This window comes from Centrocercus urophasianus, unplaced genomic scaffold, assembly GCF_019232065.1.
Source record: "Centrocercus urophasianus isolate 14NV4802_14NV808 unplaced genomic scaffold, USGS_Curo_1.0 seq_14, whole genome shotgun sequence".
Lineage (NCBI taxonomy): Eukaryota > Metazoa > Chordata > Aves > Galliformes > Phasianidae > Centrocercus > Centrocercus urophasianus.
The window spans coordinates 43,143,285-43,158,035 of NW_024884586.1; the positions used below are offsets into that span (position 1 = coordinate 43,143,285).

Consider the following 14,751-nt stretch of genomic DNA (forward strand, 5'->3'; position numbering starts at 1 on the left):
GCACGGTTGCATACTTGCAAAAGTGATATTAAAATAAAAGACTCACTGGATTTCTTAGCACATCATCATCTACATCAAAGTTTGAGGTGTCAGATGGACTGCTAACATCTGGAATATAAGGTGCTTCTAGATTTCGGATGTTATCCCAGTTAAGTCCTTCAAAAAAGGCATGAGACTTAAAATCCTCTATTCCATTCTGTCCCAGCCTACGTTCCCTGCTGCAGATAAGTCGCTGAATCAGATCTTTTGCTTCTTCAGACACGTCTGTAACATGGGATGGAAACTGAAATCGTTCCTAGAAAACAACAAATTAAGACATTTTAGAGGAATCCATCCCATAATTTTCAGCGATTGTTTTCAAAAAGAAAGTGCTAAATTACACCAATAAAACTGCAAAGAAATACAGACAATTGTACTACATCCACTGAGCAGTGGCAGAGTACAATGCAACATGACCACCAATAGATCTGTTGTCTTAAAATAGGTTATGAAGATTAGTAATCTCTTCTTGATTCCTTTAATACAAATCTGTTTGAAAACAGCTGCTGTTACATTAACCCTTAAGAAAAGGCAACGTTTTCTTTGGAAGACATACAGGAATTCTGACACATTACAGTACAATAAAGATGGTGCAACATAGGCATATACTCACTGACACTCTCAGCCACAGCTCCACTGACCTGCTGAAGATGTACTCCTTGAGATTTTGTTTCTGCTCTTAAAACCCCAAGATGCTAGTCAGTGCTCCACAAAACACTGTTATACATGAAGTTACTCCAGATAAAACTGGGCAAAGTTTTTCTGTCTTTTAGTTTACTGCTTCCACTGTACAGTAAGAAGTTTGACTTAGTAAAGGCCAGTAGTACTTTTATGGTTTTACAATACAACCTTTCAAGGTTTGAATGAGACCATTAGGGACCAAAACAGCATAATTCAAATTAAAAAATTTGAATTAAAAAAATTAAAACACACCAATTGTATGTAAATGAGACTGCAGTATTAAGTCTGCACGATAACAGCTTCAAACTTTCTCAAAAACAGTTTACAGCCATGCAGACAGCATTTAGCCCCAAGCTGATTACATATTTCAATCATAACACAGAAAAGATTGCCACCAATTAGTTAATTGAGGAAATTAAAGAGAGCGAGAGATTAGCACTGATCACTGCAAGGGTGACAGCTCTAGAAAGAATTTAATGTCCTACCCACCACTGCTTCACTAGGAGAGCACATTATTGTAAACACCAGCACATAATCACACACTCCTACCACACCTCTGGAAGGACATTGTGAACTGGCTTATTCTTATTCCCTAATGTTCAGAATGCATCCAGAAGTTTGAACAATTCTCTACCATTCTGACTCTGGACAAAGCCCCCTGACCTATATTCTTCATGCAGCTCAAAAGTTCATGTTTTTCTGCCACTTCTACTCTGGGCAACTCCCCCCTGACCTCATGTTCTTTGTGCAGCTCATGTCCACACCAGTCGACTTACCTCTTTCCTTTTTTTATACTGGTTATTGATGTGACAGAAAATGTGCACAGCTGCATAAATAATGCATTACTTCATTTCTCCAGCACACTCCAGAAGAAACTTTCAATGGGCCTATCTTAAGTGTTGGTTTTAAATTTTGTTTCATGAAGACTGCTTAGACTTTTCAACAAGAACATTACCATTTAGAGAAAAAAAAATATTCTGCCTTTCAGAGATGCCAACATTCCTAAAAATGAAACCAACGAATCTACATAATTAGATACAGTTCTACATCATCATGAGAAAGCAAAGAACTACCATCACTTCAATATTTATAAGCAGTAACAGTTTCACTGTAAACATTATAGTCTTAGTAAATACAGTAAGACGAACGTATTTCTTACTTCGTGATTCATAATCTTCCCATAGGTTTCCACTAATGACTCTGCATAAAAAGGTGTTTCACCATAAAGCATTTCATACATGCAGACCCCCAGTGACCACCAGTCACATTCAGGCCCATATTTTCCCATTCCATCCTCCATGGCTTGCAGTATCTCAGGGGAGATGTAGTCAGGCGTACCCACTGCCACAGAGGACTGCACCTTAAAAATAAGGCAAACATAATTCTGGTAAGTTTTCAGGATCTCTAAAGCAACATTCTCACTCATACTTTAGTATTTCTGACAGAGACATCAGTACACGATTTTAGAAAAGGAAGTTAATTATTAAAAAAAAAAAAAAGAAAAATCACAGCAATGAAACAAAGAATGTATTAAGTAACAAAGTCTACATTTTAATTTGCACACAGTAAAACCTCCAAATAGTTATACCTGTTGTCAAAAAGCCAATAAAGTGTTTTGCCTGTGTGTACACGTGCTTTTACACTTTACAGCTGCAACTGTTTGCAAGAAATTGAAATGAAGAATTAATAAGCAGGCAGTTTGAGTTCTACGCCTGAGTTTCAGTTTACAATTTCATCAAAAAATAACAAAACAAGTTTCCAGGGCAGGTAGCATCCTATTTTTATTAGGTTTGAAATTGGCTTAATGCCTGCGTAGCATAATTGTGGATGCACTGTAGGGAGTAGGTAATTAATTTCCTTGTGTCCATGTAGTAGGAAAGCCTCAACCATCCGGGCAGAGGAGCAACTGTAATCTCTAGAAACACACTTCAAGGGTTCATGTGGAGTTACAATAGCTCCTTCCAATTCATTTTGTTTTTAAAGTGGTAAATTCTTGACAGGCATTTTAAGACTACAGAATGCCACCAAGACCTGAGTTTGTGCCAAAACTGCTGGTCACCACATACCAGGAAACGAAGATTTCAAAAACTGTTTCTTATAAATGTGTTGAACATTTCCCTCAATTTTTAGCATGTCAAAAAGCTTACAGTAAGAGTTTTTAATAATTTAATACATTTAATAGTGTTAAGACCAGGAACTCACTTAAAAAATCCCACTACCAGTGACCCAATTTAATTCTGCTTCATACATACTGTGCCATCTTCACTCATTTTCAGACAGGACCCAAAGTCTGCCAGTCGTATATGGCCATTCATGTCCAAAAGAACATTATCAGGCTTTATGTCCCTGTATGACAAAAAGAATTGAAAATTTATACATTTAGTCTGAGCTCTGCTTGTAAAGATTACATCAGATTCCATCACAATGACAAAGAAATTTATGTTGGTTATACAGTGATGCAACCTTTTTTTATTATACTATATATGACTCTCTCTATTTGCCAAACTTAAAACATTGCCTGTAACACTGAAACTTATGACTATATTGGACTTTCAGCTCAAAGTTGAACTCTGGTCAAATAACCAAGCGGAACAATTACAGTGAGTCAGAGAACAGACCAGATATGCAGTCTACTTCATCAACGTTAGTTCAAGATTGTACGCATCGCAATATGCTTTTGGAGGCAAGAGAAAAAGCAAAGAAAAGGTAATCTCGGCAGGTAAGGTAACAGTTTTTGTTTGTTTGTTTGTTGCTGGTTTGTTTGTTTGATTTATAATCAACCTATAGCTTCCTACCTGAGATTTTTCACTGCTTCTCTAAACTTTGTCCAGCATTTCTGCTGGCCTGTATTCTCCACTTGCTATTACAGATCATTTTTCTATATAGTAACTGCACATCACATTAGCTTCCATGGGTGCCTAAGGACTTTTCCATCCTACATAAACGCAGCTGTTACTGTAGAAATGTCTGCATTCTGGTGGCTCTGGGACCATGACAATGCCATTTCAGCAGGATACAATAACGGGAGAAAGTCTCAAGGGTCAAAGCAGGTCATTCCTACTGATACGTGTATACAGCAGGCTGTAAATGGATTCTACATACTGAGATTACTAAATGATATTGAACTAAGATTCCCATTTCACTGTAGCTCTTTACTTGATATTATTTTTGGTACCAGAAAGGCAGCCAAAAAAGACTTTAATAAGAGCATGTTAATTGAATTTAGTCCAATCAATCACATTTTCTTTCGCCAGTTTGTACTCAAATTCACAAAAGATGGACCACAACACCCAATTTAATAATACAATCTTGATGCATACTCTCTATCTCTCTCTATAATACTAATTAATTGCCTCAAAATAGCCAGCATTATTTTAAGAGCACCTAGCCAGTATGCTGGGAAGGTGCAGGGAAAAGAGAGAGAAACAAGTAGAGAAAGCAGAACAAACTCAATGATGCACCAATTCTGCAGACTAAAAACTAGAACAATCACGTCTTGCAGGCCAACTCATACCGGTGTCCTTCCCATTCCTTAGTCAACACTGCTCAGGATCAACTCTTAACATGCCAGCATTTCACCAACCCCTTCTGAAATATTATTCAAACTAGCAAAAAAAAAAAAAAACAACCCAAACAAACCAATAAATCTATTTTTTTCTAGATATCATATTTATTCAAATAATATTCTGTATTATTATTAAATATGTGTTTTACGTGCAATCTTGTTGCACAACAACACTGAATTGCTTTTCAAATAGGCAGTTCCAAGTGTCACCTTGTCACACAGAAGTTGGAGCTGAGAATGTCTGCTTTTTAGGTTGCTGATTTCCATACTTTATACTTGAGAAAACTTATGAAAAACATTAAGAAAGGTTTAACAAACAACCTAATATATATAGAAATCCTGCCAAACTTAGAAATTTTTCCAGCACGGACTGAAATGACTACTTTTTAACCAAGAGCTAATGATCTCAAATTTATTACTGACACTTCACTAATACTGCTGCTCATGAGCAGTATTAAGGCAAAATAAGAATGTTAATTTATGCCTGTCAACATAAATTAAAGGCATATTTACCTCTTAGAATGAAAAAAAATTATATATTTGCTAACCCTGAATACTAGGTTATTTTCCTTTCCCAAAAACCTCATCAGTAATTTTCCACTGTTAAATTTATTCTACACTATTACAGCTCTAAGTCCTTTCCAGATGCCCTTACAGTCCCATAAGAGTCAAGCTCAGTAAGAACACAAGACCACGGAACCCTGTACACAACTGTGCACAGTTTTTTGGTTGGTTTTTAAATAACACCATTCACAGTGCCACTGGAAGCAAGAGCCAATCTCATCCAACACATCTCTACTTTTCTGTTCTGCAGGCAGCTCTTGCTTGCCTAAGGGAACACCGCTTCTGCTCAGAAAGGCTTAATGCCTCATCTCTGAGCTCCACTGTTTCCTATCGACAGCTAACAGGTCATATAAGCCTTCAAATGTCCCTTGAAATCCTCTCTAGAACAAACATTTTTCTTCCTAATCCACTGCAGATGCCAAGCAGCAATTTCTTGGACATTCATGCATGTTTTGGTCTCAGAAAAATTTATTCCTATTGCCACAGGAGGCATTCATTCAATCCCACTCAAAGTTGTAGTTGGTCAGTTAGGCAGCCACCTTCCTTGGAAATGGTGCAGTGGTGCCTCTGGTGAGTTTCTCCAAACACACACAATTTCAAAATCCCCACATATTGTCTGTATTTACCCACAAGAGTATTACTGTCTGTATTTCACTGTAAAGTGATTGAAGTCAAAACCTACCAGCTGAGTGAGATAAAATATTAGCCTAAGGCCCACTTCTCCTGAGCACTGACTTCAGCTACCCATCATGAATGTGCTTGCATAGCCAAAAGCAATATTCACACAACTGAAAACCATCATTACTCTTGCAGTTTGCATTTTCTAACTTCTTTGTTACTGAAATCAAGCTTTAAGGTCATATGTAGCTTATAAGGATACAAACCACAAGGGTTTCTAGTATTACTATCATTTTGCTTTCTAATTGTTCTATCATACATAACTGCTAAATCTGAAAATGAAGTGAAGGATAGGGATTTCCACTCGATCAAGAATCTTGAAATAACAAAATATTTACCAAATGTCTCCCTTGCACCACTAGCAGCTCTTCTGAAATAGTCACTCCAAGAGGTAACCCAAAATAAAAATATACCTTCCTGGCCTATTTCCTCCTACGCAGAGTAAGGAATGTTATATTCTTAAATGTTACAATCTAAGTTACACGACTGTAGGTACTGCTCTGGAACATACCTCCTACATGCAGGCACAATTAAACAAGTTCACTCATTACCAAAGCCATCCTCTTCCATCTGAGGATCAGCTCAGGTAAGCAGATTCACCATTATTATGGGCTCACAGTGAATACATTTTTGCATAACTTTTAAACATTTGCAGAGAATTCAAATTGCTTCAAACATCTATGCTGGTTTGAACAACTGGAGATAAATATTCATGAACAAATTGAGAATAATTTAAGAAGCATGATTAAGACTAAAAGCTTTACTGAGAGGTTAGTCATATAAATGCCACTGCTTCTAATACGAATCCATCAAGACTTGGTAACTAAAATATTATATAGCTTATGTAATTATTATTCATCATACACTAAGCATGTGCCCACAGTAGCATCCCCGTGATTAGCCATCTGTATTTGTAGCAATATCTTTAGAACTAATTTAATATAACTGCATACATATTTTTCCAAAGTAAGGTGACATTTTACCTATGCACATAATGCAGCTCATGTATGGAATGTATTGCAAGCACCATTTCACCAATGTAGAACCTTGCCATATCTTCAGGAAGTTTGTCTTCAAACTTACTGAGAAGTGTCAGCAAGTCACCACCAACATAGTAGTCCATCACTAGATACTGAAAAGGGAGAAATAAAGCAGTTACATACTGATACACAGCTATTAAGAAAAAGATATGAAGTTCATCAGTTAACTACTGAAACAATAATGATAATGATAGAAAATCATTCTGTCCCTTCGATCTCTACTACAGTGATGCATAGTGGGAAAAAAAAATCTAATATAATGAAAAATTTAAGTAGGTCATCAGTGCCTAATCTGAAAATTTCCAGATGGGAAGAAAAAGAAATTAAAAACAGGAATTTGTAAGAGAACTTCAGTGCTATATTATACATGAACAGAAAATACTTGATACCTCTTGCAGAATAGAATTCTTTCAGACTAGGAAACAACAAGGATTAACATTTTAACATTTAGTTTTGCAGGTGGCTTTTTGCCTGAATTGCACGTCTATCATCAGGTGCTAAAATTTGAGGAACTATGCACTTGAATATCAGATGTTTATGTTACACAAACCATTTGCTGAAGGAAACTCTTAACAGAAGCACTAAGTAACAATCCTTGCTTCTTTCAAACATTTTTTAATTAAAATTTCACCAAAAACTTCTTTGGAAGGCATTTGTGCTCAACAGATGGATGCAGCTTAGTTTAAAACAAACATTTCATTACAAATTTTAGCCTTGGTACATTTCAATACTACTAGTGGTTCCAGAAGTGGAACTTAGTACATCACTATCATCAAGTGCTCATCTTGACACATGCCACATCACAAATGCACAACAGAGCTGGCAGGAGCTCCATGACACCATGGCTGAGATTGCTCATAAGTCAGAAGTGCTGTCATGCCAGAGGAACTACAGCGCTTGAAAACTTAAGAAATCAAACGTTCTCATTCTTGGACATAAATGTATTTCAGTGAAAAAGTAAATTGCCTCCAAGGCCAATCAACCATTATTTTATCTCTGGAAAGTACCAACATGGATATGGCATCATGTGAAAGTAAAGGATTCAGACTTGTTAGGAAATATCCTAGTCTCTGTTTTATAGATGGAAAAACAGCAATATACACCTAAATCCAGGGCATCACTCAAAGCATAATGACTCGAACATTTTTGGTCCATGATTCCCAGGATGGAACACTATTTCCTCACTATCTTTTGGTTTAGAAGAAGACATGAGAAGGCCTACATTTTGATATTTTTCTGCAATTCATTATAGCTTAAATAATGAAATTTGCCTATCAGATTATGTTGAAAGCAACCAGCATGTACTACACAATCCAATAAGGAGTTTTAAATGTTTGCTGGAACATGGCACGAACACAACAATTATGTTTGGGAACAAAAAGCTACAGACGGGAACCAGAAGTGTTCTAAAATTAATATTGTACCGTGCTATTTTCTTTCAAAAGTAAGGTTAAGAGAATTTACAGAGCCTTCTGAGGGAGCTGAAATAGACTGCTTGTCAGCAAGACACAGTAATGCACTCCTCAGTTCCCACAGAGTTCATAAGGCAGTGAGAACTCACTTGACCCATGAAATGAGGCTCCTGGAACAGGGGAACACTTGAGATCTTTTCTACAAGAAAGTCAAATTTTATTAATCATCTTCCCCACAATGATCTTCTTGCCCAGAGGCACTTCTCTCTTCATATAGGGTTAAAATAAAGGGTATTATGACACTTAAATTTAGACATATTGCATTTCTTCTTGGGAAGTGGTTACATCAAACAGGGAGGGTGGCTGGAGATCAAAGGGGAAAAAAGATGTCAAAATACTCATAAGGAAACTTAAAGAGGCTGGCAACAGATCTTTTGTAATGAATAAGAAAGTATTTATCCTTGAATTCCTGGTAAATCACACAAAAACTCACGGATTTAAATTTAGATTATGAACTTCAGGTCACATATGCATCTCGGATGTGCACAGACTAAGCTTTACCTACCCACTATCAACTGCAGTAGAATAACCAACGGCTTACTTAATCCATCTTGACTCATACTGTCTCTGTAAAAAACTTTCTAGGAACCAGAAAAAGGCACACTAACATTTCTACATAATGTCATTTAAGAGCTGGCTGTTCAGAAAAAACCACCACATTTAAAAAGGAGATGAGCAGAACCAGAAAATCAAACTCTAGAACAAATACATTTTATAGAACATTGTGTTTCGTGCTTGTATTATATCATCACATGCTCTACTGATACTAAAGAGAGGAAATAAAACCCCAACTATTTCTAGAGACTCCAATGGCATTACTGCTTTTCTGTCTTAATATATTATCATTATTTGTCTCATTCTGAAGTCTTACTTCATGCAGCCAGGGGAGGATGGTAAAGCCCTAGGTGTGGAAAGACACCTCTCTGGTTTTGCATATAAGAATCATGAGCTATAATGCACAAATATCAACGGGAGCAGAAAAAAAAGAATCAAGAGCTTTCCCTTCCAGAAGGGTTGGCAACTCAAGCTCTGGTGTCTGTTCTCATTTTCTTCTTAGATTTGTGGTCCATTACACAAGGGTAAGGATGAGTAGCAAAGCTGAAAAGTAAAGCCAAACTGAAGAGGTTCTGTAATGTGGCAGCACCCTCTTGAGATGTGGAAAAATACAGCTATAAACTTAAGATGAGCAGAGTTCTGAACAGAGATCTTTCAGCCCTGGACAAGCTAACTACTAAGACAGCACGGAAGAGAGCCTGGACCAGAGCCCACATTTCTGGATTGAAAGCTACTTCCTGATGTGTTTTGTCAACTCGCCTTTTTCTTCAAACATCGTTTACAATAGAGTAACTAAAATGCACATACACTTCATCTGTTAGTACCAGACATTTACATGAGATGGATGCTGAGTAACAGACCAAATTGGAAGTTAGCATCTCAGCACATGCAGTACCAGACCTCAGGCAAGCTGGCAATCTGCTGACTTCAGCTGCCAGGCAGAGTTGCTTTCTAAATTCTGGATCTTAAATTAGATGTTAGCTGTCTAAACTCTGCTGTCAAGTGAAACTTCAACATCTACATGCCTTTGGGAACTTGGGGAAACGTATTACACTGTTACAGCTTACTTGGAGCGGGTTTTCATAAAACGCTATTAGCAATACTGTACCTCTCCCTCCGCTGTCATTACTATTGCTTTCTCTTACTACAGGTAAAAAAAACATTCTTAGCCCCATTTTCAGATGCTGCTTGGAAATATTACATTACTGTATCTTGAGTTATTTTTATAAAAGTCTGAAGGCTGTTTGATTCTGAGGGAACTTGAATTTATGAGCAATCTTCCTGAGGCAGTTCCATAGATAACTAGATTTTGAGGGGTGGAAAATGTGGATCTATCACAGAGTATTAATAAAATGGAAATAACACTGTAATTGAGCACCTAGAGACCTGATGTGCTTGTCATTGTGAAAATACTTTTAAGATGATAGTCAAACTAGCATCTCTGAAAGAATGTTGAATATTATCTGACTTTTTTATGCTTAGTTCCTGAACTCATTGGAAAGTTTTCATCAATAAGCTCATTTCTTGTTTATAACCATGACCAGCACATTCCTAATCTCTGTGATAAAGCTAAGTACAGACTGTATGCTATAGTAACTCTCAATTTTCCAGTAACCATCACTTCAGATGACCAATCTGCTGGTTTCAAAAGCATTTCACTGAAATACTTTTTCCTGAGTCTATTTAAGATTACAATTTAATCACTGCTTTAAAGTTAATGTTAAGTTAATTTTGCCATTTTTAAACAGTCTTGAATTTGAAACTTTAATATTAAAACAGTTCTTATTTTCCCTGTGTTAACATCTCCCTTAAGTTAATTAGTTGCAATGTTGTCCAGAAACAAACTTAAGCATGATACATTTATGCAAGAGTAGATCAGTTAAAAAAGTGCTTAGCTAAACCTCTGCAGACCATAGTAGTACATGACTTTCTCACTCTCTTACATTTACAGTCAATGCTTTGAAGTTTTTCTTCAAGGAGAAAACAAGAATGCCAAAACACAGCTGCAAGGCATGAGGTGGAGTGATTTATTGCACCAATACACTTAAGTATACAAAAAAAAATAAAGTTCTTTCATAACATAAAGCTTTTATTTGCTGATGAATCAAACATACCAAATAGTTCTCATCTTGAAAGGCATAGTGCAATGTAGTAATCCACTGGCAATCTCCATTCACCAAGACATTTCTCTCTTCTCGGAAACAAGCTGTCTAAAGGAAGTGAAGGGAAAAAGCCATTGTCAACATCAACAAGTAGTTTCCACCGGCAGAATATATATGGATGTTTTATGGGATTATTTATAATTGCTGAACAGATGCCTCTAATTCATTAGAATTCAGACAGCACAAGTGACATGCCAAGGAACCTCTGCAGGCTTGTAGTTCGGGATTCAGTCACACTAATTCTGACCGTGACATTAAAAAAAAAAAAAAGTAAAAACAAAACAGCAAAAAGAAAACCCACAAACCAGTTCGAGCCAACACTAAATCTTTTTAAAATATATTATGGAACAACATTAGGAAAATTATAACTTGTTACTGTAAGTATGGTTCTTCTGAAAAAGAACTTTGTGAAAATACAGTTTCTTTTGTATACTTTTCTTGCATTGCACTTCCAGCTATAGATCTTGCAAACATACTATAGGGAAATGAACAAAATTTACTATTAAATTTATTATTATACTGTACTATTTACTATACTACTTATTATTATACTATCTTTGTCCAGTATAATACATTTCCAATTTCAAGAATCTTTACTTCACATGGCAACCTTCAGAGAAGCAAGGCCTGCATAGCAGGTTTTCTTAGTATATTTACATAAAACCACCTTTCATAACCTCTGAGAGTCCTCTGAAGAAAAAAAGGAAAATGTTTTTATTGGATCAGTATTATCAAGACGCAGATCCTTTCACTGCTCTGCATTCTGAAAGCAATTATTACAACACCCAGTAGTTCCAGATTCAGGTTTTGGGTTTGGGATAAGAATTGGTTTTTTGTCACTGCCAATTGTCCAGATGTCTTAGAAAATGTACTGTGGAAGAATATTCCTGGGAAGCTGAAGCCTCACCATATATTGATCGCATCTTATAAACTATCTCAACTGTAATTCTCCCTGTAAGGAAGCAAAAATCAATTTATAGTTCTACTGAAAAGCTCCATACTGGGGTCATATTGTCAAGTCAGTAATTATTGATGCAAAGAGATGTAAATTATAATTACATGTTAACTGAGTGATTTTCATGTTTATGAACAAGGCCAAAGTACCACTCTAAAAAAAACTTGGCACAGGAGCAGTCCTATGTAATGCAATCCCCAGTCCCAGCACCACAGCCCAGCAGCTCTCGGTCGTTCTGGCACTGCTGCCTGGGGTGGCTGCCAGCACACAGAGCTAGTTTATTTATTTTCAAAAGACATCTGTTTGTTGATCCAGTTCACTGCGCAAGCTCAAACAGCGAGGGAATATTACCAACTCTCCTAAACCAGTACGCTTCGGAACAGTTTGCATCGTGAATTCTAAGTTCCAAACTATCCTTTTCAACTGACACCAGCACAAAACATCATAGAATGATTTTGGTTGGAAAGGACCACTATGACCATCTAGTCCAACCATCCACCTACCATGACCGTCTTGAGACAACACCTTGAAAAAGCATGTCAGGCTACCTCATTAGCTAGTCAGGATTTGGAACTGTGAGCAGCAAGACACTAAAGACTACACATTTTGTTGTCAGAACAATGAATACAAATGCTCCACACCATCAATGCAAACAGCATGCCTATTTTTTTTGCTTACAGCCCATCTAGAGATGTCAGCTGATAGTCACAAATCTTTGCTGTCCTTTAGTAGCTTCCAACCATATGTTATTTCTTGCAGCCAGTGCAGAAATTAGCACTATCTATATAACTTTGTGTTATGTTTAATGTCACACAATGCTTCTATTACATAAACCAGTGTAAGAATGTTTCTTATACCACTCAGAGTGTATAATAAAATGCTTCAAGTCTGCTTTTCAGTGGAACTGCCCACTTAGGAGGCTATTGTATTCCTGCAGGTTTCATTTTAAAAATTAACAAGTTTTACCACATTGTGAATTTCTCATTTCCCGAATGTTTTATGAACTTGATATGCAGGTTACAAGCTCTTGCTTACCCAGGAAAGCCAAACCATGAGAACAGGAAATGACAAAGGGGCACAGCAAAGCAAACAGCTGGCTTTACAGTTCTGCATAGATAGAGAAATCAGCAGAAAGAGGACTGAGCTGGACTGATACTCGTCCCAGCTGTGCACTGGGAGAACTACCGCTCCTTGTAGCTCTTTCTTGATAGACAACCCTCTTTCAGCTCTCACTTGCCTAAGAGTGTAGGAGGATTTAGTCATGAAACATGAAGACAACAACTTGTGAAGATTTCTCTCCTCAGGACATCTCTAATGCTTCAGTTATTTAGCTAAATCTCTTAATTAGGTCACTTTAAAAATGACTGAACTAAGCCTGCATGGTTGTATTTACATCAGAGTTTGGGAGCTCCCAAAAAGCACCTTAGGATTTAAACAAATTCTGAGCAACGAATTCATCCCACTGAAGTCTGCATAGAAGTGGCACTGAATTTCCTCCACAAAGACACTCAACTAAGAACCAATGATGCAGCACAGCCTGGAGCAAAGTTCTCCTGACAGCTCCAAGGAGAGCGGAGCAGCAGCGGCCTGTGGAGCAGAGCTGATGGACAGTGTGACTAAATCAGCCCAGTGCAATGTGAGGGGGCTTAACGAGAGGCAAGGGATTTATTCACAGGAAAAGAGGTGGAACTGACTCACTGAAAGGAAGGGAGAGACTGGGAAGGGTGGGCTGGGGAGAGGGGAGCCATCAGGATGGGGGCAGAAGAATAGGACAGGGAAGGGTCAGTAGGCTTAGTCCTCAGAAAGCCCCTCACCTTTGTCCCTTTACAGAACTTCTGCACATTGTGATGCATTACATGTATTTCCCCATCAATTCTACTGCTCATTTAACTGTTAATTTATATAGTACTTTTGCCATGACGTTTTTCCTCTGCAGTCTAAGAGTAGGTATTCTAGGTACAGGCCACTTACAGCATAGCAGGTCCTTCCCTCACCTATGAAGTACACACTCCCATTTATGTAATTTGTTGTGACAATGTACATCTCCTTTCATCAAAGATACTCGTTTTCAAATAGGCTTACCCTCTTAACACCTTTGTTTTACAATTTGAATCTGTGGATCCCAAGTATTTAGTTACAGTTTTACCAGTTATATAAATCCTGTTATAAACTGAAGGATGCAAAGCTCCTTAATACATATGCTTTCAGAACACAAGAGAAAAAAGAACCTTTCATAATGCATTTGTATACAGCTATGAATACCATAGTAGCACCAATCTCAGCTTTCCTGTAGTCTTTAACTTGCCTTCACTGTAAACAAAAATCTGGCCAATAAATTCAGGGTAAAACTAGGGCAGACTGTCTGCTAAATGAATACACAGTAATGCTGAGAACAACAGATGCCTGGAAGGGACTGTCAGACCTGATTGCATTAAAACAGCTTAGGAAAAAAAAGAAAAAAGAATTCAGCTCCTATGCTCATGAAATAATTCTTCCTAATCTGGAAGAGTATCAATGTAATTTTCCTTATGCTATTTTAAAAATTCTCCGCGTTAGAGAAACATATTACTTACCTCTGCCCTTTTGAGCATTTCCCATTTATTTAGAATTTTCATTGCATAAATGCGCTCTGTACACTTCATTTTAACAACTGCAACCTGAAATAACAAGATATCTTTCTTTAACAAAAGCTCAGTCAGAGAAATACAATATTTAAACAGCTTAACGTTCACACAGTGTTAATTAAGTTACTAAAGAATCATTAGCAATCAACTCACACAGACAAATTACAGCTTGATTCTTTGCTCCCTCCATTAATACTATCTACTTGATGCACCACATGCGGTCAGCTGTTCATGAGCAAGTGCAATGGAGCCGATACAGGAAGAGTGTGAAGCTTTTCCTGTGAAGATGTGTAGTAAAGTTGTATTATTTGTCAAGAACAAGCAACACTCATAACACCATGCCTGCAGACAACAAAGGAATGGGGCAACAGGGCAGTCTTAGAAAATGAGGAAGGCTGCTGTCAATAGAATTGCAC

At 37.2% G+C, this 14,751-nt stretch overlaps 1 protein-coding gene across 3 annotated transcripts in view; it reads right to left on the reverse strand.

Moving 5' to 3' along the window:
- Positions 1-14,751, reverse strand: part of CDC42BPB (CDC42 binding protein kinase beta) — an 87,540-nt gene that overhangs the window by 37,741 nt on the left and 35,048 nt on the right. For all 3 annotated transcript variants that reach the window (XM_042814674.1, XM_042814673.1, XM_042814672.1), the window contains exons 3-8: positions 14,285-14,368; positions 10,709-10,804; positions 6,511-6,659; positions 2,973-3,066; positions 1,880-2,080; positions 47-295 (exon numbers count right to left, since the gene is read on the reverse strand). In XM_042814674.1, the coding sequence (XP_042670608.1) occupies positions 47-295; positions 1,880-2,080; positions 2,973-3,066; positions 6,511-6,659; positions 10,709-10,804; positions 14,285-14,368 (873 nt within the window). The remainder of the gene's footprint in view (positions 1-46; positions 296-1,879; positions 2,081-2,972; positions 3,067-6,510; positions 6,660-10,708; positions 10,805-14,284; positions 14,369-14,751) is intronic.